General features: G+C 46.2%; 11 protein-coding genes across 11 annotated transcripts; 7 read left to right on the top strand and 4 right to left on the bottom strand.

Annotated features, from left to right (window-relative positions):
- Positions 1–6: 6 nt before the first annotated feature.
- On the top strand, positions 7–1,625 carry JR316_0001685 (uncharacterized protein; the record flags this gene model as incomplete). Its single annotated transcript, XM_047887485.1, has 3 exons — positions 7–126; positions 364–1,564; positions 1,606–1,625. The coding sequence occupies 3 exons, from the start codon at positions 7–9 to the stop codon at positions 1,623–1,625; spliced, it is 1,341 nt and encodes a 446-aa protein (XP_047752408.1).
- A 1,491-nt stretch (positions 1,626–3,116) lies between these two features.
- JR316_0001684 (uncharacterized protein) lies at positions 3,117–5,724 on the bottom strand (the record flags this gene model as incomplete). Its single annotated transcript, XM_047887484.1, has 6 exons — positions 3,117–4,275; positions 4,329–4,461; positions 4,520–5,118; positions 5,175–5,317; positions 5,369–5,531; positions 5,582–5,724. The coding sequence occupies 6 exons, from the start codon at positions 5,722–5,724 to the stop codon at positions 3,117–3,119; spliced, it is 2,340 nt and encodes a 779-aa protein (XP_047752407.1).
- A 513-nt stretch (positions 5,725–6,237) lies between these two features.
- JR316_0001683 (uncharacterized protein) lies at positions 6,238–6,888 on the bottom strand (the record flags this gene model as incomplete). The annotated part of the gene is made up of 2 exons (XM_047887483.1): positions 6,238–6,390; positions 6,496–6,888. 2 exons carry the CDS (start codon positions 6,886–6,888, stop codon positions 6,238–6,240), a joined length of 546 nt encoding a protein of 181 aa, XP_047752406.1.
- An 832-nt stretch (positions 6,889–7,720) lies between these two features.
- JR316_0001682 (uncharacterized protein) lies at positions 7,721–8,467 on the top strand (the record flags this gene model as incomplete). The annotated part of the gene is made up of 2 exons (XM_047887482.1): positions 7,721–7,848; positions 7,930–8,467. The coding sequence occupies 2 exons, from the start codon at positions 7,721–7,723 to the stop codon at positions 8,465–8,467; spliced, it is 666 nt and encodes a 221-aa protein (XP_047752405.1).
- A 794-nt stretch (positions 8,468–9,261) lies between these two features.
- On the top strand, positions 9,262–9,744 carry JR316_0001681 (uncharacterized protein; the record flags this gene model as incomplete). The annotated part of the gene is made up of 4 exons (XM_047887481.1): positions 9,262–9,347; positions 9,404–9,454; positions 9,510–9,623; positions 9,684–9,744. The coding sequence occupies 4 exons, from the start codon at positions 9,262–9,264 to the stop codon at positions 9,742–9,744; spliced, it is 312 nt and encodes a 103-aa protein (XP_047752404.1).
- A 204-nt stretch (positions 9,745–9,948) lies between these two features.
- Positions 9,949–11,114, bottom strand: JR316_0001680 (uncharacterized protein; the record flags this gene model as incomplete). Its single annotated transcript, XM_047887480.1, has 3 exons — positions 9,949–10,687; positions 10,743–10,934; positions 10,990–11,114. The coding sequence occupies 3 exons, from the start codon at positions 11,112–11,114 to the stop codon at positions 9,949–9,951; spliced, it is 1,056 nt and encodes a 351-aa protein (XP_047752403.1).
- Positions 11,115–11,426: 312 nt separating this feature from the next.
- On the top strand, positions 11,427–13,871 carry JR316_0001679 (uncharacterized protein; the record flags this gene model as incomplete). Its single annotated transcript, XM_047887479.1, has 8 exons — positions 11,427–11,723; positions 11,795–12,198; positions 12,249–12,377; positions 12,436–12,551; positions 12,608–13,169; positions 13,322–13,534; positions 13,602–13,685; positions 13,754–13,871. The coding sequence occupies 8 exons, from the start codon at positions 11,427–11,429 to the stop codon at positions 13,869–13,871; spliced, it is 1,923 nt and encodes a 640-aa protein (XP_047752402.1).
- A 1,547-nt stretch (positions 13,872–15,418) lies between these two features.
- On the top strand, positions 15,419–16,719 carry JR316_0001678 (ADP-ribosylation factor 4; the record flags this gene model as incomplete). Its single annotated transcript, XM_047887478.1, has 3 exons — positions 15,419–15,822; positions 15,875–16,287; positions 16,334–16,719. The coding sequence occupies 3 exons, from the start codon at positions 15,419–15,421 to the stop codon at positions 16,717–16,719; spliced, it is 1,203 nt and encodes a 400-aa protein (XP_047752401.1).
- A 373-nt stretch (positions 16,720–17,092) lies between these two features.
- On the top strand, positions 17,093–18,317 carry JR316_0001677 (uncharacterized protein; the record flags this gene model as incomplete). Its single annotated transcript, XM_047887477.1, has 4 exons — positions 17,093–17,258; positions 17,335–17,682; positions 17,730–17,900; positions 17,956–18,317. 4 exons carry the CDS (start codon positions 17,093–17,095, stop codon positions 18,315–18,317), a joined length of 1,047 nt encoding a protein of 348 aa, XP_047752400.1.
- A 482-nt stretch (positions 18,318–18,799) lies between these two features.
- On the top strand, positions 18,800–20,092 carry JR316_0001676 (ADP-ribosylation factor 4; the record flags this gene model as incomplete). Its single annotated transcript, XM_047887476.1, has 3 exons — positions 18,800–19,194; positions 19,262–19,665; positions 19,716–20,092. The coding sequence occupies 3 exons, from the start codon at positions 18,800–18,802 to the stop codon at positions 20,090–20,092; spliced, it is 1,176 nt and encodes a 391-aa protein (XP_047752399.1).
- A 365-nt stretch (positions 20,093–20,457) lies between these two features.
- On the bottom strand, positions 20,458–23,731 carry JR316_0001675 (uncharacterized protein; the record flags this gene model as incomplete). The annotated part of the gene is made up of 4 exons (XM_047887475.1): positions 20,458–21,041; positions 21,114–22,695; positions 22,758–23,509; positions 23,593–23,731. 4 exons carry the CDS (start codon positions 23,729–23,731, stop codon positions 20,458–20,460), a joined length of 3,057 nt encoding a protein of 1,018 aa, XP_047752398.1.
- Between the last annotated feature and the right edge of the window lie 1,243 nt (positions 23,732–24,974).

Here is a 24,974-nt window from a genome sequence, read left to right as displayed (position 1 = left end):
TGCAACATGGACATTAAATTCGTAGGGTCAGGAGATGCAGCAAAAGCGTTCTTGTACTATGTTACTGATTATATAACAAAGGCATCTCTACCAGTTCATGCAGGTATGGCCGCGTTGTCGTATGCTGTAAGTAAAGCGTACAGCAAAATGTCCGCAAATCAATCAGAAATATCAGACAATCAAACAGTGGGTGCCATCATAACAGCTGTTAATAGTATGATGGGCAGACAGGAAATATCACAACCACAAGTAATGAGCTATCTAGTAGGCGGAGGCGACCACTACACATCTCACAAATTTGCTATACTCAAATGGCACAGTATAAGAAGGTTTTGCATGTCTCATCACACTAAATCCAATCAGACGCCCAACAACAGCACATTAGACGACGTAAGCAATACCAACGAACAAGAAAACGAAGAGTCAGTTGAGTTAAATATGGGTGACAGAGACATAACGGCGTCCAACCAACGACTGGACTATTGTTTAAGACCAGCGAACGACAAATTCATAGATTTGTGTTTGTATGACTTTGTAGCATGGGGTATCAAACAACGGTATACCAAAGAAATGTTACACATTGAAACAGCAGTACGTCTAGGATCATTCTTAAACGACGAGCACCCTGAGTATTTCACCCATTATATGACAATCAGAAGAAAAAGTTGTATACCAATTATACTAGGCCCTTCTATTCCGAATCCATTGAAGTCTGATCAACTAAAAGATGACTGGGCAAGGGACATGTTACTCCTCTTCAAACCGTGGAGGGATATATCAGATTTAAAGACCCCATCAGAAACATGGACAGACACATTTCATAACTACGAGATATCAATGAAACTAGAACACACGCGCATCATACAGAACATGCAAGCTTTGACAGAATGTAGCGAGGCCCGCGACGCACACAGGCAGCGCAGACGTGGAAAAACATCCGAGGATGTAGTGTCCGATGAAGTACAGGATATAATATTAACAGACACGGAAGGTAATACAGACACCCTCAACCCTAACGATGTATACTCTCCAGATCCCTTCCAATGCATTGAAAACCCCAACGAAGACTTTACAACAAACTTACACGACTCCATAGATAACATAGGAGAGGAAACTTCAAGATTTCTAGACATGTGTCTCCCACTGGATACAACGGAAACTGCTGTGGACACGGAATATCAAAAATCAGTTCCAGTAAACCAACAAACTCTAACATCACATGAAGTGGATGATCTGTTAGCAAGCCATCGCGCCATCATGAAATCAAAAAGAAAACGTGCAATGCTACATGAACCCGACACAGACGACATAACTACGCCACCCAAACGATATCGCAATGGGAACTATGCACCTATTGCCAAGCAAGCTATACTCCAGGATTTGTATGATTTAAGTCATAATTACAATTCAATAACAGACACTGACACCATGAACAACATCGCAGAAGAAATGGGACTTTTAAATAACCCAGAACAGCTAAAGGCGTTCCGAATCATCGGTAACCATATCATAACCGACAACAAGGAACAGTTGCTGATTCATATTGCAGGCGTTGGCGGTACAGGTAAATCCCATTTGATAAAATGTCTGATTATGTTATTCGAGCGCTTGCATCGCAGGAATGAGTTATTATTAGGAGCACCGACCGGAATAGCGGCAGTGCTGATCGGAGGACAAACACTACACTCACTGATAGTATCTCATGCAAATCAGTCACAAGCAAAACCCAATAAACTTAAACTAATTCAAATTTGGAAATACATAAAAACTTTAATAATAGACGAGACCTCAATGATAAGCGCAAAATTCCTCAGTGAAATCTCTATCAGAATTAGGCAAGGGAAAGGAGATGACGTCGTTAACAGCAATAAACCATTCGGAGGAATTAATGTAATATTTATGGGCGACTGCGCACAACTAAAACCCCCTCTACAAAAGCCATTATATGCAAATGAATTGGTGAAGAACCCGTCTTTTGCAGAAGCTCGGAACGTGTCAGGACCATCACAACTAAATGGCGCATTTCTATGGAGACAAGTAAAAACAGTGATACAACTAGTCAAAAACGAAAGACACGCAAGAGACATAAAGTATGCCCTTTTTCTTGATAGACTAAGATTGGGCCTCTGCAGAAGTAATATTAACAATATTAAAAGTGACAATGAACAGTCAGATTACCATTATATATATAACAGACTTATCCAGAAACAGGCTTCTAATCCAAAAACACTAGCATTGTTCAGAGATGCACCTATCATTGTAGGCAACAAGGCCGTACGAGACATCCTGAATGCCAAGCTAATCAAGTACCATTCAACAAAAGCAAATATATCACCACATATATACTATTCACGAGATGAGAGACACAAAAAAAGGATTACAGGTGAGTTCCAACAGATATTATGGAGACTACCTTCAACAAAAACAAACGACGCCCTTGGAAAACTACCTCTTTTCATTGGAATGAAAGTAATGATAACAGAAAACATTGCATTCGATGATAAAATAGTCAATGGCACTGAGGGTATAGTCACAGACATAAAATATGAAGTGGATGAGAAATACCGTCGATACTGCAAAGCTGTGTATGTACACGTCAAAGGTTGTGGAATACAAGTAGACGGGCTAGAAAAAGATGTTGTTCCAATTTTCCCTTCTTCGACTTCAATAGATGTTAAATACCAAAAGCATATCAAATTGTTTGACAGCTTTACACGGAAACAAGTCCCACTAATACCAGCGTATGCGTACACAGACTATAAAGGACAAGGTCGCACACTTGATAGGGTAATTGTTGATTTATTAACGGCAAGAGGTCAAGGTGCATATGTAATGCTCTCCAGAGTAAAATCCATATCTGGATTACTAGTTCTACGATGGTTCCCTAAGAATAAAATATACAATCGGTTACCTGAAGAACTGCGCAACGAGTTAAACAGATTGGACAACATAGCGAAGTCCGACGTCGAACAATCTAGACCAATCTAGACCGAACGAGACCACCTATTTCCTTTTATAGAAAAATGCTACCACCCTAAACCTGGACTTAAAGAGTCCAGGCATATTTGAAAATAGAATTGTGGTGACTTCTTTGTGATGACAAATAGATACAGGAGCTACAACAGGGGGTGTTCTACAATATCGTCAACATCCTCCTCATCATTATCCTGAATCTCCACTTCCTCCATTTCTTCTCCTTCTGCCTCATCATCGTCAACATCATCCCCCTGCGTCTGGGAAAATCCATCAACCAAGGGTGTCGCCCAAAGGGCACGAAAATGTTGAGCCAAAGAGTCCTGTATATCTGCCTGAGAAATCGCAAATGCAGATATACCTTCCAATAAATCCTTACGGACACCTGTCCATGCGGATTTACGTTTGAGCCACCACTGTTTCCTGTATTCCAAGAAGGCGAGTGTGCGTCTCATTTCTTCTTTTAGCAGCATGACCTCTTCTTTAGCACGCATCATTCGGGCTCGGCTTTTCGCCCACTCAACACGAAGAATATCGTCTTTGTCTTCTTCAGAGCGGACACCGATATTTACCGACCATATCCAAGATAGGGTTCTTCGCGTCTCCCCAGTTCCATCCCTCCTGCTCCTTGGCTGGTTCAAAAGTGTAACTCCGTCCTCTGTCTCGACCTCCTCTCTTCCACCAGCAATCGGCTCATGCCCATCCTCGTATATACCCCGTCTGCCCACGTGCGTGCGTAACCTGTTTGGGTCTTGATACCCTCGGACATCTTTATCCTCCAAAACCTGGTATGTTTCCATCCAGTCACCTTCTCCTGCTAATGCCAGATATGCGATACGCGCAGCACGATACTTTGAAGCTGCAAAACGAGCTCTTTCGTGTACCCGGTCAATGATTGTAGTCGACCGAGTCCCATCCCGTTGGCCCCGAATGTTCTTATTTTTGAAATCGATCATGCGTGATTTGATGATAAGAATTTGTCGAATGGAGGATAGCGAGTCCGAGAGTTGTGCAAATCGGAGTTCCTGCTCTATAAGAGCCAGGCCTGGGACACAGATGCGAGAACGGTGAGGCTCAGGTACGAAAGAAGGAAGATAAAGGATTGTGTCTTCGGAATTGATAGAGCGAGTGGTAACCGGATAATCTGTGCGGTACTGTAAAATGCCCGGCATGTAAACAGGTAGCAGCTGCTCCCAGGAACGAATCCGAGTTGCTAACGAGTTTCGTTGCTCGGTCAGAGACCCAGACTGTCTGATTGTTGACTGAGACCCAACACCCTTAGCAAGCCGACGTACACGACGGCTATACAATTTTCAGTGAGATCAAGAAAGGTAATAGCGGCAGAAAGTACACACATTGCTTCCTCAAGCTCTAGCCCGAGTGCAATAAACATTGAGGCGGTCGTGGCGTGAGGAAATGCTCCTCCTTGAGCAATGTATTCTGCATCTTTCTCAGCAAGCTGCTTTTTAACCTGGGCCTCAGAAAGAGCTAATGGAAAAAAAGTTTCAGAATCAATGTGTCGCTTCAATGTAAAGGATGAACTCACTAAAACTTGGCATGTAGTACGGGTTTTTTGCGGTTTTCTTTGGAAAAGAGTCATTCTCCCACTCAATGCACATTTTCTCCCATGTTGCAACCAACTCCTTGTTTTCTTTTTCTAATGATTCAGTTAAACCGCGATGCCCTTCAGACTGCATATTTCGGTCCGCAACAGCCTGCCTATAACGTCGCAAAAGGGTTGTACCCATTGACGAGTATTTCATCCAGTTCCAAAATCCAAAATGGTCATCTAGAGTATCTTGTCGCGCTCCGGGGCCTTGGGTCTTGGTGGCATTTCCAAGGGCATTATGTGGCCCCCAAACTCGTTCCGGACACTCGCCATCGGATAGTCCAACACCAGGAATGAGGTTGAGGGAATAGATGTCGTGGTTAGAGTGTGACTGCTTGTGCATAGAGGCGTGAAGTTTTGGAATTGCTGGTGTAAACTGGATGGCTGACGATGGTTTGATTTCCGGTGGCCAATCCTCCTGGATCCGTCTTAGGAGGTTAAGAAACCATTGACATGCAATATCATAGCTAGCGAGAACGGCGGTGACCGCAATTGCTTGAAGAATCACTCCGAAAATATAATCCATGTTAGCATACCTAAAATCAAGAAACTATTAGGCAGGTTGAAATATGTTGAAACTTGCTACACACACCGTTCACCCTTGTGGAGATTTCCAACCCCTAAAATCATCTCTGACCTCCCGCATACACCCATACCAACTCCTGTATATCTCAGTCCCTTCGAAAACTTGCTATTTGCCTTTGCCAGTGCTTGAAATCCAACGCAGGTGCTAATCTAAATTACTTGATTAACACCAAGATATGAGCAAGTGACTTATAGACTCACATCCTTCTCATTCGCCTTGCTTTTTACATATTTCTCATATTTGTCTCTGTGGATCATATATGCAAGTCCCAGGCCCAGGCCAGGATCCTGGGAGTAGTTCGATACCATTTGATTTTTGAGGCGGAAATTTGCATCGAGACATATCATGACCGCATATAGGAACCTTTGGATATTTAGTACTGCAGAAGAAAAAGCCGGAAAATTACTACTCACCTTAGGTTATCCGGAGCATCCTTCCAATTGTCAGGTAAGTTGATACCGGGGTGTGGACAGGAGGGGCATTTCACGATCAATTCTCCTGGTAGTGTTCCTGCCGCCCCACGAGCATCGTGTCCTCGGCCTGCCCACTTCAGCATCTGCAAATGCCGCCATTGAAGAATCATTCGAAAGAGGGCGCGATAGCGAGACTTGGGCACATTGATGCCAATATTTGTTGTCGATTTCTCTAGACATCGATATAAGTCGTACGTTGAAGCTTTAGTGGTAAGTGCAATCTTGTGAAGATGTCGAAGCAACTCAAAGGTTGCACATGTTTCTACCGAGAGTTGAGACGCGGGATATAGGCGGCGGCGAAGTAGCTGAATATGGTGTGGAATCTCTCTTGAGCAACCGCAATACTGAATGTTGCAGGAATGAATTCCGTTGATATGGAGAACCAGCATATTTGAGTGACATTTGATGGGGTTGTCGCAGCGAGAGCTTGCATGGTTTAGCTGTATTACGAGGCCGAGTGTCTTGAGAGAGATGTTGACAAAGTTTGAACCAGTCCATCTCTGAACGGAAAGCGTTGATAATAAGACATGATGTCAAAAGTTCAGAAAGAAACAAACCTACTTGGATACGGTGAAAGGGATGCTGTCGATGCCGCTTTACACAGCAGGTTTGATACGTAAGATCCGGAGAGAAGCACTCTCTACATCGATATTCTGCGGCGCCAGGTGTTTCGAGCCCACGAGCAATGCAATCCGAACACGCTTTGAGATGCTGAAAGTCGCCTCTACCGGACCATCGAATAATTTCCTCTAAATATGCCTGTCGATATAACGAATGCCATACTACATTTGGACGTCTCTGGAAGTGTACAAATAAATGAGGAACTCAAATCATCGAGTATGTGGTAGACTCACCGACACCAAACTTCTTTTTGCTTTTTGAAGAGGGATGTGCGTGTTATCTAGAGGTGGAGGGTGCTCTAAGTTGCTTGATATACCCGCCTGATCCTCATCAATTGAGTTTTCAACCTCCAAGCCTTGATCAGGCTCCATGAAGTCGGCCTCTACAACTTGGTCAAATTCACTGCTATTAGGTTGCAATGCAAATGTCGTATCATCTTGAGGTTCCCAAGATCCGGCTTGTTCCCATGCTCTTGCAGTGATAACCGTAGAGTAATCGACTCTCCCATCTTCGGTGATTTCGCTTGAACGTACAGTGCCAAAACTGTCTGGTAACGGAATTGTGTCGCGATAGATTTTATTCGAAGTGCTTGTGACGATCCGGCGTCTTTTGCGGGGGTTTGACATGGTTTATTAAAGATCAAATGTTCGATAGGCGCCCAGTGTTAGATGGGGCAAGATCTCGCAAGATATGAATGAAGCATTAAAAACGCCATTAGAGTTTCAAGCAGTAATTTCCAAATCGCAAAATTGGAGTGGACGCGAGACAGTCATACGACCTGTCACGTGCTCATGACGCATTGCAATAAACAAGGGATTCCCAGGTGCCCTTAAGATCATCATCGAGGTGCGTTTTCAACTTCCAACTTCAACTCCCCATCTCATCGTATACTCTTGGTGGCTTAGGAATATTCGAGCCCGGACATACACTGAGCCACCAGAGTATATTTTCCTACTGCACCAGTTCACGATGCCACACATTCTACACACCGAGTTCTGCACAACTACTGCCTTATCCGAGTGGATCGATATGTATGAAACCGACTGCAACCTTATTAGTCTGTCCCCTCTTTCCTCCCCAGATCCAACTCCACCTTCCTCTCCACTGCTTTCTAGCACAGCATTACCTCAAGGCCACACGCCCACCCTAGCAGACCACATCGCTCAGCTGGCGTCTCCTTGTCTGGTGTCAAGCTCAAGTACAGAACCATCCTGTTTGACTGCGACACATCCTTCCGTCAATCTCACAACCTTTCCTTTGGCTGTGGCATCCATGCCCCAAAAAAACAAGAAACCCAAATCTCAACATCGAAGGGCCAGGCAGCATGCCGCTGCTCAGGCTGCACGATCACATCGCCGCAACAGAGACAAGGATAAGAACATGTCCTCATCCTAACCATGCGAATTGTCAAGACAGAAATACACCGACCGTGCGCTAGAGATATCTGCTTCGTTTAACATGGCCACAGATTCTCGTGTTGCTAGCACCGGGTTCATTGGCGTCAATAATCGTTCGAAGTCGAGTAAGGTGTATAGCTTGAGCGAGCTAGCGAAAATGGGAATTCGGGTTGTTGAATGGGATGGAAGGTGCGTATACGACCATCATATGTGTTCAATGCCCTGACATTCTTTAAGAACCCCCATGTTTGTTTCGGATTCTTGTGGCAGGGCCGTTGTTATATGTGCAGGCCATCCGGATGATGTTCAATGGGACATATTGATGGATTTGGCAGCAGATGCTATAGAGGTTGCCCGCAATAAGTGCTCAGTATCATCCTCCAACAGTCATCACCGCTGGGGCGACTTTATCTCGCTACGCTGCGGTGTATCGTATGGGGGCGGGCAAACTGCATCATCTAATCTTTCTAATTCAACGGTCAACAAAATTATCGTCGAATGGCTGAACAGCCTGGAGCTCATCCTATGGGAGCTTGGGATAGCAATTGAATTCCCATCGGGATCCTCTATTTTGCTACCTTCTGCTTTGATCTCTCGCTCCAACGTCTCTATTGCACCCCACGAGCGCAGGTACTCTTTCACGCAGTATACCGCTGGCGGCCTCTTTCGATGGGTGGCATATGGAGGCAAGACCAAAGCCGAATATCTAGCTTCACTGTCTCCTGAAGGGCTGGCTCAGTATGCACAAGAAGAGGCAGCTCGTTGGACAGAGGGTCTTAAAAAGATGCCGGTCATCTCCAAAGGGTAGTATCATATTGCTTGTTTGATTTTCTGGGCGGCGCAGTAGTTGAACTGAATATTATTTTGATTTTTTGTTGCATGTGCCGTGATTCTCTTCGAATCACATACTTTCAATTGTTCAATATTGCGGTTCTTGTTTGTTATACAATATGTTTTTATATATATTCCGGTGCATAAGACCCTAGAGAACATAAATTAGTCAATGTTTTGGTGTAACATCATGCATATGATAATGAACGAACAAAATGCTGAATTTGCATGCGATGATTCTCGTTATCACAACTCATGCCATACATGCAATGTTTACAAAATTACTCTCTCAATTTACAACATCTCAACAAAAAAAAGGTGCGAAATTCAAGCTAAGATCTGTAGCAATTCAAAATCGCAGAGTTTAGTACATTGCACATGTTGTAACTAATAGTGGCATAAGAATTTCCCAATTCCAAGTGGTAAAGCATCGTGAATCTATGCTTAGCTTCCAGCGAAAATTGAGCATTGAAGTACTTTTTGTGCTGGGCCAAATGGACTCAAATTTTTTTTCATATCAGATCTCTTAACCATTTCAAATCATTTTCTTTCATTTATATAGCCAGATACTACCTAGAACATCCTTTATACCACTGGCGACTATGGCATGTCTGCCCCGATTCCGTATTGGGAACTAGATCTATTTTTATTTGCCAATAAGAAGCCTCGATCAATCGGAGTTGAAGTCGGCAATGTCGGCATGCATTTTTAATCATCGGGAGGCAGCTAACTACCGAAAGTCGATTCCTCTTCCTGGTCAACAATCTCAGCATGTACTCAACCCGGGGCAAAGAATATGTCACTGGAGATCCGGATCATCAGTATGATCTATTGAGACGACGCCTGCTATACTACAAGTAAGTAATTTGTGCCTTGAATGTCGTATAATTGTGGTACTCAAATATGTTAGCAGAAATCATATGGAAGAAAAACGGAAAGGGCGTGAGCGTAAGAAGAGGCAGAAGTAAGTAGGAGAAAACTTTGTATTAACATATGTCTTACGCATCATGGTTTGTCAGGGAACGCATGTCCGAGGAGGCTACAGAAATCGCTCGAGCAAAACATCGTAAGGCACAAGCCAGGTACCGCGAGAAGCATCGGGACAGAATTAATAGCAGGGCACGATACAATCGGTAAGGAACTGCTACCATATATATACAGCAGTTTACTAACCTTGCAATACTTTTTGTTAGTCTGATTAAAAAGCGAATAGCTGCAGGACCGGGCTGGCATAAACAATACAAGCTTAGATAGCGATTGAGAACAAATGTGTAGAATCATCGTATCAATATGTATTCTATTCCTTCTCTATCTATTGGTACTACACTGTATCTTAGAAGCAGAAGTACAAATGGCGCATACATTCGGGTTGGATCAGTTGAATGACTATTGTTAGATTAGACACAGTTACATTTAATAGTAAGGTACTAAATGTATAACTAAATATGAAATATGCTACTACGCTTTCCAGCTGACCCCCACTGAGACTTTGTCAAGCTCAAGAGTAGCTTTTCCAATACGCTCCAAGACTGCGGGATGAAAGTTGCAGGCAACCGGATTGTAATAGTCGACAATATTGTCCAACTCGTTGAAGTATTCGATGTCGCAGGTGGGAGCAGTGACGATAAAGTCTGGAAGGCGGCACGACTGCTCAACAGCGTATGCTTGAAGCCTTTGTGAGCGGCGCAAAGGCGTGGAAGGAGGGTCCTGAGTCCTTTTTGAACGATGTGATGATAGGGGGGTGCTGAGAACAGTTCTCTGTCTCAAACTGGAAGTTGTCATCCTCAAGCTTGGTGCGACCGAAAGTTCTTGAATTCTTTTGGAACGCCTAAGAGTGGGAGTGCCAACTTCGGACAGAGAAGTCGGTGTTCTCAACTGGGTAGACGTCGACTGCCTATTCAATTGCTTGGATCTAATAACAATAACGGAGTCGCTGTCAGAATCGCTATCAGGCTTTGGGACTGGCGGAACCTTTGGCCTTCGTCGTCTGATACGAGTGGTAGCAGGCCCAAGATGACCAAAGGCAGGCCATTGCGTATATCTGATTTCACCCGACCTAAGAAGGTGAGATGATGCAGAAAACGGGGATGGGTCGGCTGCAGGTACAAGGTGAAGACTACCAGCCGTCCGTTGGGAGTCAAGAAAGGCGTCGACAGACTTCTTTGGCATGCTCAGAACATGCTCAATTTTAAACAACCTTGAATTTCATAGATAAGACTTCGAAAAATGAAAATCTATTGCTGTAGACGCACTCGGATTTTTGAAGAACCCCATTGATGGTGCCTCTCAGCACAACAAGAAATGGTAGAAGGCCCCCAACCGAGTTGTTGTCATCGTTTGACACAGTCTTCCTGAAATGCACGTCTCCCGCTTGATCTCTTTCTTCAAGAAATTGGGCAAGGCCGGCCTCCGTTATACGAACAAAACAGTCCGCACCGTATGCACTGTATTAATTGATTAGGCCAGAAAAAAGATAGAAGAGAAAGAGAAAGAAGATACCGATAATCATTGATGATTTCGTTCAAGGGACCGCGGACTACACACACAAATACCGGCAGGGTTTCATTGAGTTCCTGCAAGACAGGACCAATCTCGCCTAAGGCTTGAATGTCATTGGCAGACATTTTGAATGCCTTCCAGGAGCCAGTACCACGGTAGGACGGTACCGCAGTAGAAGATAGTAGTTGATGGTCAAGATGGCCCGGAAAATAGATGGAGCGAAAGCGGGAGACAAAATCAGCGGAATTCAAAAAAAAAATGAAAAACGGGTTGGAACTGACTAGTATTTCCCATTGGCCAGACTAGAGGAGTTCGGCCGACAAGATCTGACGATAGTAGGATAGTATCCCGACGGAAAGGAGTGTGTATCGCTAATGTAAGTAGACACTTTAAGTAAAGTGTGCTGTACTTACTGCATATAACTAGACATTGAATCAATGCCTCATCCTGGATATTTCAAGGGTGCTCGTCTTGAGTTCCTGAAATCGCAGAAAGCCATCTACCAGACTGCGCGTGAAGAAGGGTGTCTTGCTGAGGCCCTAGCTGATATTCAGCGGCGATTTTTCAAGCGCTTTCCCGTAACTCAGTCCGAGGAGTGGGAGCCTACCAAAGAGCAATTGCTTGCTGTAAATGATGAAGAACCAGACCCAGAAATGTACGAACCGGATCCAGATAGTGAACTGGCAGTCCAACTGAGGGAAAAGCGAAAGGCGGCATATAAGAATCAAAAAGATGTGAGTGCAGCGTTCTACATCACATGCCGACTATTGCATGACGTTATAACTTACATCACCTTTAATTATAGAAGATTAGACGTTGGTTCAAATACCAATACAAAAAAGATCACAAGATCAACCCAACGTCCAGTGGCTCTGACACCGTGAATCCTTATGCTCAACTGCTACAACAACTCCTCGGTAAACAGTCTACGCGTCCCAGACTCAAGACTCCTGTCAATATGTGGAGAAAGGAGAAAAATAATCGTGAGGCTATTGAACAAGAACTTAATAGCATGGTGCCACCGGTCGAAACAAAACACCTCGCCAAGACACGAGAGGAAATTGCCCGGAGGCTATTCAAGGAGTTAAGCGCTGATGAGAAAAGAAAGTGGACGGTTAGGGCATCCGAGGAACATAAAGAGGCAATGGAAAAATATGAGGCGGACATGGCAGTGGATGGTATATCATTGTCTCTAGAGGATCGTCAAAGGTACGAAACCTTTTTGTAGATGTCGAGCCTTCCTAATAACATTTATCTAGAGCTATTGAAAATCTTGGAAGCTTTATAGCTCCAATCCTTGAAGGAATATGCAACATTACGGGTTGGAAAGTTACCTTTTTGGCCGGTGGACCAGAACCAGCAAATGGCGGTATGCTGAACACAATCAGGTGTGGGCGTTGCCTCATTTTATATTGTGTATATGATTTAAAGATTAACATAATGCAGTGTCCACTGTGGCGTTATGGCTGGAGAATCAAAAATGAACTTTGGAAAAGCTGAGCGTGTGCGGTATAAAAGGATCATTCTCCCTATCTTTGGTGATTTCTTACGGAAATGCTATTGTAAGTCACCCAAAACACTCTAATTAGTTCACTTGCTTATTCCATATTACTTACAGCGAAAGTGGATTGTCAAAAATGCGCACTTCCGGAAGAAGCAGGATTTATATCGTTGTCTATGTTGGCCAATTTTGAGGATAAGGAATCTGTCCAGGAGATTGATACGTTATACGTTGCTGGAGAAAAGAATAGCATGACAGATAACCCAGGGAATACGGCGGACAACCATGTCAACACAACCGACAACCTAGCGCCGCAACACACGCCATTGGATTCTACACATGCACCCGCACCGGCCTCTCCTAGTCAACATACCAGCGATACAGACCAGAGCGACACAGAGAAATCAAACGTGAATCCATTCACTCACGACTGGGACGAAAATGACATGGACATCATATCTCAACCGCCGTCTACACCTCCTTCGCCGGCTCCATCCACCCACAATTTGCCAACACCAGAGCCACCTTCAGCACCATCCGCTGAACCTGGAACACAGGAGTCCATGGCCGTAGAACCAGATTCGACACCTGCGACACCTTCAGTGCCATCCGCTACACCTGAAACACAGGAGCCATTGTCGAGTAAGGCTGTCATACTACCTCCACGCTCAAACCATCCGTCAATTTCACTATTAAATGTCGGTGCCAACAATAGTGATGTGCCACAAACTACTGCGCAATCAAGGCGCTGAAATGGTCCTGCTAAAAAGGCCAACAAACACCCGTACGTCAGCAATATTTAAATCAATTTGCATACTAAAATATTTGCAGTAATGGTTCTAGAAAGGCGATCTCTTCTGTTGTGGAATCAGCATCTTCTACTTCAAAGAGCGGAGCGCCAAAGCAGAAAAGCAATCCAAATGCCACCGGTTCTGTGTCGGCGGCACCTTTGTCTTTGAATGCTAAAGGACCAAAACGCAAAGGTATTCCAAACGCCGCCAATGCACCCTCAAAAAAGCAAAAGACTGCTTCACAACCAACCTCGTAAGTCATGCTCATTCATCAGGCATAAAAAATCACGATCTTACCATCCATTTACTATGCTTTTTAGTGCGCTGCCCTCACAAACAAGTAACGAAGATAGCCAGCGCGGACAGCGATTGACACGTAGCAGAGCACCAAAATTAGCAGTAAGGTAAATCCAATCACATAACTACCTTGAATCATTGGCTTATCAGTTTGCACATTCACACCATGATCCAGTACCCCTACTGCATCGGTAACACTGGCGGATCCAAGCACGGTAATCCTTCGAAGTGGAAAGGCCGCAAAACCGTCTAGATTTTGGCAGTATGCCGAGGACAAGTTAACTGAAGGATAGACCAAATAGTAAATATATTAGGCATTAAACCGTTGAATAAAAGTACATGACAATAGAAAGTTATATTCATCCCGAACGTGAAATAATAAGTTTTAAGATGGAATGAAAGGGAACTTAGTTGAACTACTATCATACACAAAAAGGTTAAAAATTGTATGCACTACCAAGTCTCGAACGCCAATACCGCGGGACGAAGAGCACTCCACACAACTCAGCTCTGCTTACCACTCGGTTAATCTACCATATAACATCCGATTTGAAATAGTACCAAGATGCTGCGGTAACATGTAGCCGCGGCTGATCAGGAAGGACATCATGTTCCTGAACGTTATCCAGATCATTCCTGTGCCATCCACCCCGCAGTGCCTGTATATAGGCGCGCAAATACGTGCATTAGGAGTAGAAATATTTATAGTACAAAAGGCGCCTATCTCATCGTGAAAGATGACCTCATATTGCATCTATTAATAAACGTCATCCAATTCTTTCATTTGGCATCCACCCCGCCGTCGCCCTATTTATGCGCGCCAATGGGTGCATTAGACATAGATTTATTAATAAAACAGAACACCTATTTTTGCGCGTCCAAAAGGCCTACGAAACAGTCAAAAACCAAAAAATTTCGCCCTGCGGGCCCATTTTAGGTATGTTTGTTTTGGACGCCACCGGCATCCATCAAAACCAGCCAAATGGCCCGCTTGGAGAGAGCGATACTTCCCCTTGGGCAGTTGGGAAGCTGCCCGCCTTGATAGTTCGCATGCCTTGGCCAACTGCCGTAGGGGATGCTTCATTACAGCTTACATGGCTGTCCGGTGTGCAACAAGACAAAACAAGAATATTTCGCGAAGGATTTCTACGGGAACTCGACGGATTGGCGACATGATTGCCCTGTAGCAAGTAATAGTGCTGTCGACCGTGGATCGTTTATCCCTCAACTTCTTCAGATGTGTTTCCAGGATTTGGATTTCAATGTCCAGAGTCATTCGCTCTTTGGTTGGTTTCTCCAGAAGACTGTGAACTTCACGGATAACTTGGTCGGGTGGCCTATCGTTGTTGGCAAGCCATAAATCGGTTACTGGGGAGCCTTCCATGGCAAATCTTCTGTTGATAGACAGTCCTGAGCGAGAAGATGGTGGTCACTTATAAAGATTAATTGTGTGTGGCATTGGTGTGTCACCTGCGAACACACGTAAGCCGGATTATAGCTTCCGCTATCCTTGAGCCTCGAGGTAGGCTTGTGAGGTGAAATATGGAAGATCATGTCAAAGCCGGAAGTATTTGATGTTGTCGTTCTGCCTCTTCGTAGTAGATCACTGCAAGGTCGTTTACACAGGAAAAACGATGTTGGTGACGCATTGCTGTGCACTGACAGTGAGAGTCTTGTACAATTTAAAAGCTTGACTACGGCCACGTTTGCACTTGGACGTTCTGACGATGTCGCGCTCACTGCCAACATTATTTTTAATGTGGGCTATATAATGCTCGTTTGGATTCCCAGCGCCCAATACTCATCATATCATTTAACCTCCTTCCGAAATTCGTTCGACATGTCGTTTATCATTCGTCGATTAATGGATGTGTTCTATCCCAGCAAGACAGCAATACCAGTAAAAGTGTTAGGACTGGATTTTGCAGGCAAATCGACACTACTTTACGGCATGAAAGGGGTCGTCGATACTACTATCCCCACTATCGGATTTTCCGTGGAAACTACTGAAGTTGCAATCACCAATGGGCAGCGGTTTCGGTTAAGCGCCTGGGATGTCGGTGGCCGATGTTCAATCGGGTATAGTCACCCTCTTTTCCGCCACTATCTAATAGACGACGGCACCAAGGGTATAATCTGGGTCGTCGATGCAGCGGACTCGGAGAGGCTAGTCGAAAGCATAGAAGCGTTGAGTGAGATACTGCGCGAGTTTGGAGACGTTGAGCAAAAGCTGCCTGTAGTGATGTAAGTTATACAAATTGTATAAAACGTATACAACTTACTGATAGCAGGATAGCCTCGCCAATAAGGCAGACAAACCAAATGGGATGACCCTTGATTATGTTCGCGTCGCTTTTTCCAAAGTAACATCTGGCTATACGGTGTCCATGTTTAAGACCGTTATGAACAACGACAACTTTGCCATGACGGGACTTTCTGAGGCGCTGGACTGGCTGAGACTGGCAATTGAAAAACAATTTGGGGAAGAAACAAACATACCGACAACCTCGGATGGACAGCTTCCCGATCCAGGCCCTTTGTCGATGACTTTGGCTACCAAAGTAGACTCTTGGTTGAAGCGAGCCGAGGCAGATTCACCACCAGACGTATTCTTGGAGCAATTCAACACGTTTGCGCTCCCAGAATGGGACCACTACACTCATATCCGCATCGCCTATGTCATTCTAACAAAACATGGTCGTAAAGAGGGTGAGTTCTTCAAATTTCACCTAGGATATCATTTCATTTGTGGTAGGAAAGGACCTTGTATTCAAAGGACTAGAAAAGTATATCTCTGTCAGCCCACAGACAAAGAAAAAGTCATTTCATTTGACAATGACATACTTTTGGATCCAGATCGTCCACTTTGGTATCCGAAGCATGACACCAAACCTCGCATATGAGCCGTATTATGTCCCATTTTCCGCAGACCCTGGCGTTCCTGCTACTCCGGACGAGTTCCCTCGTTTCCTCCTCACCAATCCGCATGTGGCCGATGGAAATTTGTGGTCAGAGTACTATAGCACAGATGTGATGATGAGTCCAAATGCTAGGAAGGAGATGGTTCTGCCGGACAAAAAACCGCTACCAAACCTGATCACTCTCGACACCAATCACAAAGCACTAAAGAGGAATCGGTGAACCAAGGAATGACCCATTCTGGCGTACATCCTTGATGGGGTCAGTGCGTGGCATTGCCAACGTCTACATTTTCAAATACATAGTTAGTTTGTCTGGCAGCTGATAGCCTGCTGCACATTTCTCCAAATTTATAGGACGTACTTGGTTACGACTTATGCAATATGCGCCGTAATTGTATATACCGACAGGCGAGCCTAACTGGTGTTAGTTGTCGTCCGTCATAAAGGTACCACCAAGAAAAGTAGAGATTCTATTTTTTTCATCGGACGGTCATCTGTCGGGGTTTGAAGCGCCCATTAAACATTAAAACTGACTCACGTGATCGCGTCTGTTCGAAATCCGCGTCCGTATTCGTTATGCTTTCACGACTACAATGCTGAGTTCGCGGCCAATGCAATTCCCCATGGACGGGGTCTCAATTCCTGCAAGAACTCCAGGAAGAGCGTTGAAAGCTCGCTCTGAGAACGCGCACGCTATGACTGTGAATGGCAAGGGAAAGAATGTGGCACCCAAAACTCCGTTTCACCCAGCTTCTGCTCGTAGGTGACTGAACTTTTGTTTTCCAATGTTAGATAACTGATAACTGGATTGAAGAGCCCCAAAGGTTGTTCAAAGATCAGAAGATTGTTTTAGCCACTACGGGACGTCCATTGGGCGATAAAACGCCAATGCCCAACCGGATTGGCGCCTTGCTCCTAAAAACACCTCTTCCAGGAGCCACAAAACCATCGAAACTGAAAGGCGAGGAGAATGGATCTGGACAGCGCCCCAGCTCCATGCGCAAGCACATCAAACAACCGCGGATGTCAGGCAAAGCACTCGAGACACCGATCAACACTGGAAACCACTGGGACATCAGCGATGGCGATATTGTCTTAGAAGCGACAGCGCAACTGCAAGAAACTATACCTGAGCAGGAGGACGACTTTGACGATGTGGAATATGGACCTCCCAATACTCTTGGTATGATTTCTTTACCAATGCATGTGCTTTCTGTGACCGTATTGCAGATATACCCTTCCAACCTAGCTACGACTTTGACCTTCCGGATTACAAGCAATTGGGGAAAACACTGTTCCAACTCGCTCACTCGGTTCCCTATGAGGATGTTAGTCCCCCAGATGAGCCGATAATTCAACTCGAGTCAGCAAATTGGAACATGATCCACCTTCCTGAACTCGGTACGCCCGCTCTCTAAACATTTCTTGATAATCCTACTAATACGTACAATAACAGAATCCGATGATCCTTTTGTTCTGGCACGCCTTGAATCAAAGCCAACAGTACCTGTAGTCCCTTCTTATCTGCGTTCAAAGAGGCCACAATCATCTCTGGCTAGAAAAGCTCCTTCGTCAACCTCCTCCCTGGCTCCCAAAGCTGTTTCTAAAGTGCTCACGCGACCTCCAACGTCTGTTGCTGCGAGGCCCCGCGTTGCACCAACTTCCACAAGCATGCGGCGCCCACATACGTCGCAGGCCGTGACGTCATCTGCGAGAGTTACCGCAAAGAACCCCCCTGTCCGCATCGTCGATGATGTTCTGATTAAGACCTCAGCAATCGAACTTGACGAGGAATTCGATTTCAAATTTCAGCTATAATAGGTAGCATGTATATATGTACGGTATGTATGTATTCCTAGAATTGTATATATCCAGCTCAAAAATTAAATAAACGAAGTAGAATATGTATACATAAACAAACTGAATTGTCTGGCTTTTCGTGGATTTGAGCTCACAAAATTGTGATTTCTACCTAGTTTCCAAAATCATGATTCTTGGCACGCGATACGATGTACTACGGACACGTTGACATCTACGGCGCTGACATGCATTGACATCTTTCAGTCATCTCGGCGGTCGTGCGCCAACTACTACGGACACGTTGACATCGACGGTGTTGGCTTGCGTCAACATCTTGCAGTCATTTCGACGGCATGGACAGCCACTTTGATTATGTATATAGAGGTCACAATTGAAAATGATATTCCTAAGTAAGGCTCAATCATCACACCTCTTCCTACATCTCAAATAGAAGGCGTCCTCGTATTTTCCCAGAAATGGCATCTATCATCCATCGGCTCATGAGCTGCCTGTTCACCGGTTCCAACCCCACTACAGTCACGATTCTGGGCTTAGGTTACTCTGGAAAAACGACGCTGCTTTACTTGCTGAAAACAGGACAAATCGTCCAGACAATTCCAACCATCGGGTTCAACGTGGAGACATTGAATGCTGTTACCACCAAAGGAAAATCTTTCTGTATCACTGCATGGGATGTCGGTACCGGGTGTGGGATCAGATACCTATCTGGCGTTCTGCACCACTACGTCAACTGTGGCAAGGCCTTGATTTGGATGGTCGATGCCTCGGACCCCAACTGTTTACCTGAAAGCGTAGAAGCATTGAAGGAGATATTACTCTCTTCGTCCAGGGCGAGAGAGGATACGGCAGACAAAAAAGAACTGCCGATCTTGATGTGAGTTTTCAAGCCAAAACCTGTTGACAGATGAAATGATTTACATCGTTGCTACTAAACAAAATAGTCTTGTGAACAAGTCCGACCTGCCTAAAGCAATGAGCCTTGATTATGTTCGGATAGCTTTTTCAAAGATAACTTCTGGAAAAATTGCCGCCGTTTTCAAGACCTCACTCACAGAAGTCCAAACGGGCCTACCAGAAGCGTTTGAATGGCTCCAGCTCGCAATCGAAATAGCTGAATCCGGGAAACAGATGAAGAATTTGCCGGAACCATTGACAGCAGCGCCGAACCCTAGGTCACCTAGCACTCTGGCCAATAAGCTGGAATCCTGGTTGACCAGAAACGAAACCGACTGCTCGCCCGACACTTTTTTGAATTTGTTCAATTCTTTCAGCTTGCCACAGTGGGACCATTACACGCATATTCGAATTGCATATGTGATTCTCACAAAGTATGGTCGTAAAGAAGGTAGGTCTATCAATTTGTTGTACGGAGTCAATTGATCACAGTCAACATAGCAAAGGATCTTATCTTTACAGGCCTCGAAAAATATATTTCCGTCAGCCCACAGACAAAAGGACGGTCGTTCCACGTCACGATGACTTACTTTTGGATACAGATTGTCCATTTTGGGATCCGAAATATGCCTGTATTAACGACATCAGAAGGTCCCGCAAGCTCTCAGACTTCAGTTTCAAGCCAACCAGGGTCCGAAGATTTTGCGCGTTTCTTGCTCATCAATCCCTACGTCGCGGACGGTAACCTGTGGTTGGATTATTACGCCAAAGATACCATGATGAGCCCGAAAGCTAAAGCCGAGATGGTGTTACCAGACATGAAGCCTCTACCGAACCTCGTTGTCCGAGATGCCATACAGACTTTCGGCGCTAAATAGGCATAGACGAAGAGAGGTGATTGAGCATAATGTTTGCGTCCCTGACGCAAATGTTTGTTTTTACATGACATGGAGTTATGTAGGCATAAATGGAGGACACAAAAAAGTTACAAATCCATAAGAACAGGAGACCATATCCAGTCGTTCAGTTTAAGAGATTAAAACAAAAAGTCCAATGCATGTTTTGAGATTTTGAGAAGATCGTGAGTGGTGGTGATCAGTGTCCCATGTAGAGGAAGAACATGGCGCTAACATCCCTAGTAAAACAGAAAAACGTGTCCATTATTTCGAGTAGATCAGAATATTTAGATAAGCATTTTTGTCGTTCAGATGGCACCAGTCGGAAGATCCAGTCATAAATTGATTCATGGGCGCGGAGGCATTCCATAGCCGCCCCTATCTCGCGGCTCGCCGCCGCCACGTCCATAACCGCCGCCGCCCCTGTTATAAGGCATTCGCCCACCAGGTGGCCCAGGGGGTCCAGGCGATCGCCTATCATACACACTACCGGGTGGTGGCCCATAGTCCATAGGGTCTCTTCCCATTCGATAGTCACGGTCTCCAGGTAGTCCCCCACCAGCGCTCGATCCCGAGGCAGGAGGTGCCCAGCCTGCATTGGGCGGGCCCTGACTGGATGAGCGTGGCGGGGGATGGGGGTAGTCAGCAGGGGGTCGACGCATGGAATCGCGTCCACCACCACCACTCGGGTAATAATCTTGACCGCTGAAGTCTTCTCGTGGGCGTTTGACGGCAGGTCGCGCGTCGTCGATGGACCCTGGACCAGGACGCCTGGGCGGGCTAGGACTTCGAGGACGCACGCGGTTGAAAGAGCCTCCGTAACCCCCAGGAGGAGGTGGTGGCGGCGGAGCTCGAGCGCGATCGGCATCGCGAACAGGAGGGTAGCGATCATCAGGTAAAGGGCCAGGAGGAGGTCCTGGGGGATAAGCATCTAGAATACAATGTATGCATAATTACCAAATCGCATGTCGCAACATAAGGAAAGATGCAAGCGCAAAAATACCTCTAGCAGCATAGTCACGATCCGGACGACCTTCCCAGCCAGCTGCGCGGGGAGGGGGATAATCCCTATCGGAAAAGCGACCCCTGTCATGAGGAACATCCCAGCCTCTGGACTTATAGTATTCTTCTTCTTCTTGAGGACTCCAGTCTCGTCTAGGTGGGTATGGATTGTAATCACGGCCAGGGCCAGGGGGTAAATCAATCGGAGGGCCGCGTCTTGCAGATCCAGGAGGTGAATAGTCCCTGTATGGCCTGCCCTCATAGCGAACATCCGGGTCTACAGCACTAGAATAACTCGACCGAGGATCACGATACTCTGAATGGTAGTATGGGTCATCGCGAGAGGATGGCGGAGGCCGCTGATAAGCTGGATGTTCGGCGCGTCGTCTGCCACGTGTAGCAGGAGAAGCATTTCTGCGCCCATCACGAGGAACGAATGCGCGACGCGGTGCGCCGCCAGGCACATTTCCTGGGGCATTGTGAGGAGGATACTCGTCAGCGTGAGGCGGTGCTTCCACTTTTCGTGGTGGTTCATCATAAGGAGAGTCACCGTTACCACGATATTTATTAGGTTTTCTAGACCGGTCTTGCGCATGTGGAGATTGCTGCTGCTCATCAGCGCCGACGGGAGTCTCAGTTGGGTTTCTCGACGGCTCAGCATTAAGGCGATCTTTCAAAGACGGACGAGTTGATGAGTTATCAACAGTATCAACCCCAGATGTAGCAGGTGGAACGGAGCCAAGAGGAGCAGAAGCATCCGCTGGACGAACAGAAGAAGAGCGCGATGACTGGATATCTTCGGAATCAAGGCCCAGACGATCATTTGCACGAACAGGAGCCGCACGAGCATCAGGAGGGGGACGAGCCTCTACAGAAGGTCGAACATCATCAACAGGAGGATTTTCAGACAAATGACGGGCATCGGAAGATAGAGGTGGTTCAGCAGTGCCTCTGCGTACGGGGGGTTGTCCATAATCAGAACCGTAATGCCGCTGATCAGCAACCGAGGAAGATCTACGGTTATCAATGGGCCTTGTATCGCGACCGCGATCAGGATAGCCGCGATCGCGGTCAGACCATTCTCCTCTTTGTCTGTCATATTCATCAGAAGCCGCTGCAGACCGAGCATCAACATTGGCAGGACCTGTCACAGCTGGTGGCCGAGGTGTAGAAGTCCTTTCTGAGTCATATTCTCGTATATCATGAGTAGGAGCCATATCTCGTGGACCAGTCCAATTCGCTGGACGAGAAGCCTCGTCCTTACCACTGTACACAGAAGCTTTACCAGCTGTAAGCCCAACTACGTCTATAGTGCTGTGCCTGGAATCACCAGGTCGAACACCTGTTGCAGGCTCGGTATCTGGATAGCGAGCTGGATACTCATTCCCGCGACGTTGGCCATCCTGGATAGGCGGGGGTGGCCCACCAGTTGACACATCAGAAGGCCGAGTTTCAGGCTGAAGAATAGTTGAAGGAGGTCCGGAGTCGTTCTTGCCATTTTTGACATTTTGAAGATTAGAAGTTGCAGCAGAGTTCCCAGCAGGAGCATTACTGTAACGATTGCCTTGATTACCTTGAGAAGCCTAAGATTGGTTTCAAAAAGCAATTAGTCATATTTATTGCAGAGATGTAAAGCAAACGGCACATTGTATTGTTGGTTTCCACCAGGACCACCAGGACCTGGCCTCCTGTCCCTTCCTTGAGGACGACCACGCTGCCGCCTGTCTCCATAATCTCCAGCTGACTGGTTGGAGCCAGACGTAGGTGTAGGAAGCTTTCCATCATCAGGATCATTCCGCTCCGCAGGTGTCTGCTCAGTACGCTGGAGCTGTGACGGGATAATTCCTTTGTAAAGACGCGCAAGAGACATAGGAGCGGGAACAGCCTTGTAAAGTGGGTGCTGGCCCTCGATGATCATCTTCTTCAGATTCTGCAGAATCTCCAGGTCGTTTTTTCCAGGTGGTAGAGGCACCTTGGGACGAACGTCAGGTACCGGAACGCGTTGCTGAGGTTTATTGTATTTTTGCGTTGGCGAAAACATTTGCTGCTGCTGTTGAGAGTGTTGCTGGGGTTGAGGTTGAGGTTGATTTACGTGCTGCTGTGGCATTGGCCCAAACGACCCTGATCCGAAACCATACTGGCCAAAGTTGTTTTGCATCTGATATGTGTGCGTCGGAGGGCCCATCGCGATGTTGTTATGCATTTTGCCTCCGCCAGACATGCTGCCAGAAAACTGCGGCGCCATAAGCAAGTTGGGAGCTGGTTCTTCGCTCGGTGTCGGAACGAGATAAGGTGTGTTTGGATCTTCAGTAAGAGTGGTGACTGTTCGTTCGCGGTTCATAGCATTGTTGCGACCTTTCCGCTGTTTCTTGTTTTGTCTGGTTGACATCGGTGGGCCTAATGGTAGCGAGCCCTGATTTGTCAGTAATGCACTAGCATTAACCGGGACATCACCGGGCCCCTGGGAGAACGCTGCTCACCGCTGTACCCTCCCGATGACTGCTGGCGCTGGACTTGAGGCGACAACGACAAATAGCTGAAATTCGGGATGAAGGAGTGGTCCTGGTGGTAGGAAGCAGGTTCGCCGGAATCAAAAAAGTCCGGGTCCGGCCTAAACATGGTCTCAAATCTGAGGTATTGTCACGAATTCAACGCCTTCCAGGCTCTGATCCGACTTATATACCTATTTTTTTCTCTTCTTAGCCCCACAGGATATCTTATAAGGGCCCTTTACCTCCTCTATGGCAGATTTTCTCTGAAGTTACCGGATTTTTTCGTGCTTCAAAAACCCCGAACAACACTTGTTTTTGTTGAACTTGTTCTGGTTGCAACGTTAGAGTCTATGCGCCCCATCGATCTTTTGTCTATCTAATAGGTCTATTGTGCGTTGCTGTGCGCTGCTGCTCTAGAGGGATCCTACCGAGTCGGGGAATATCGCTCCACTGGTATGGATCCAATTTGACTTTGGCGAGTTCATGTCCAGATTCTCGTTTACTTTTTGCCTCTTAAAGCCAACCGTTGTCTAGGTACGTACAATAAAACAAACCTTTTGTTTTCTTGACGTTTCTTGCATGTCACACGAATATTCTGCATGTATGATGCAGATCATCCTATGATGAACCAATGACCATGGTCCAAGTAGAGGCTGTTCCCAGCTATTCAAATCCCAAGAAACCTTGACGTTGCGATCTCTCCTGGAGCCGAAAGGTCTGCTTCCTGGGCTCCTCGAAAGACTCCATTTTTGATCGGTAATAGAAGTGCTCCATGACGGACGGCGGCGCCTATGTTTACTTGACTGGTGGTGTTCTCTTTTTTGGGTTCTACTAGGTCTTTGACGTGACACCATGCTACGACCGTTTCTTCTTCTTCTTTTTTTGAAGCAGCTCGCCCGCCGGGGAGCTCGTTGAAAGGGAGACTTGCACTCCGTCCGGTCTGTCACCATAATGTCTTAGCACACCTATTACTAGGCAGTGTGGAGGACTAGGGTGCCACTTCCAAAGAAATCAACCCACACCCACTAAAACCCCGGTTTGCCGGACCCAGTTCTTCTTGCAGTCCATCTCTGTCTGCAAGGACTCCCCACCCATCATGTCACCTCTACTAGCTCTCTCTTAAGGCTGAAGTGACCATATCTGGCTCGGTTGGTCGCCAGGGTTTCCAGACGCAGTCGTCGGTTCAGGGCTGATGCTTGCGCGGGATCCGCACTATCTGTTATACATCACTGGCATCTGGTTTTCCAGATGAAGTGTGCGGTCTCCGACAGAAGTATTGTGAGGAGGCGGGAGGCGGCGGCCTCTGGCGTGTTTCACAGTAACCAAGTTTACGCCTAGAATTAGGTCCATGGAAGGTTGGGGCCATGGTA

Source organism: Psilocybe cubensis, chromosome 2 (genome assembly GCF_017499595.1).
Source record: "Psilocybe cubensis strain MGC-MH-2018 chromosome 2, whole genome shotgun sequence".
In the NCBI taxonomy this organism is placed as follows: domain Eukaryota; kingdom Fungi; phylum Basidiomycota; class Agaricomycetes; order Agaricales; family Agrocybaceae; genus Psilocybe; species Psilocybe cubensis.
Note: the sequence above shows the minus strand (reverse complement) of the source record. Positions and strands in the feature narration are given on the sequence as shown.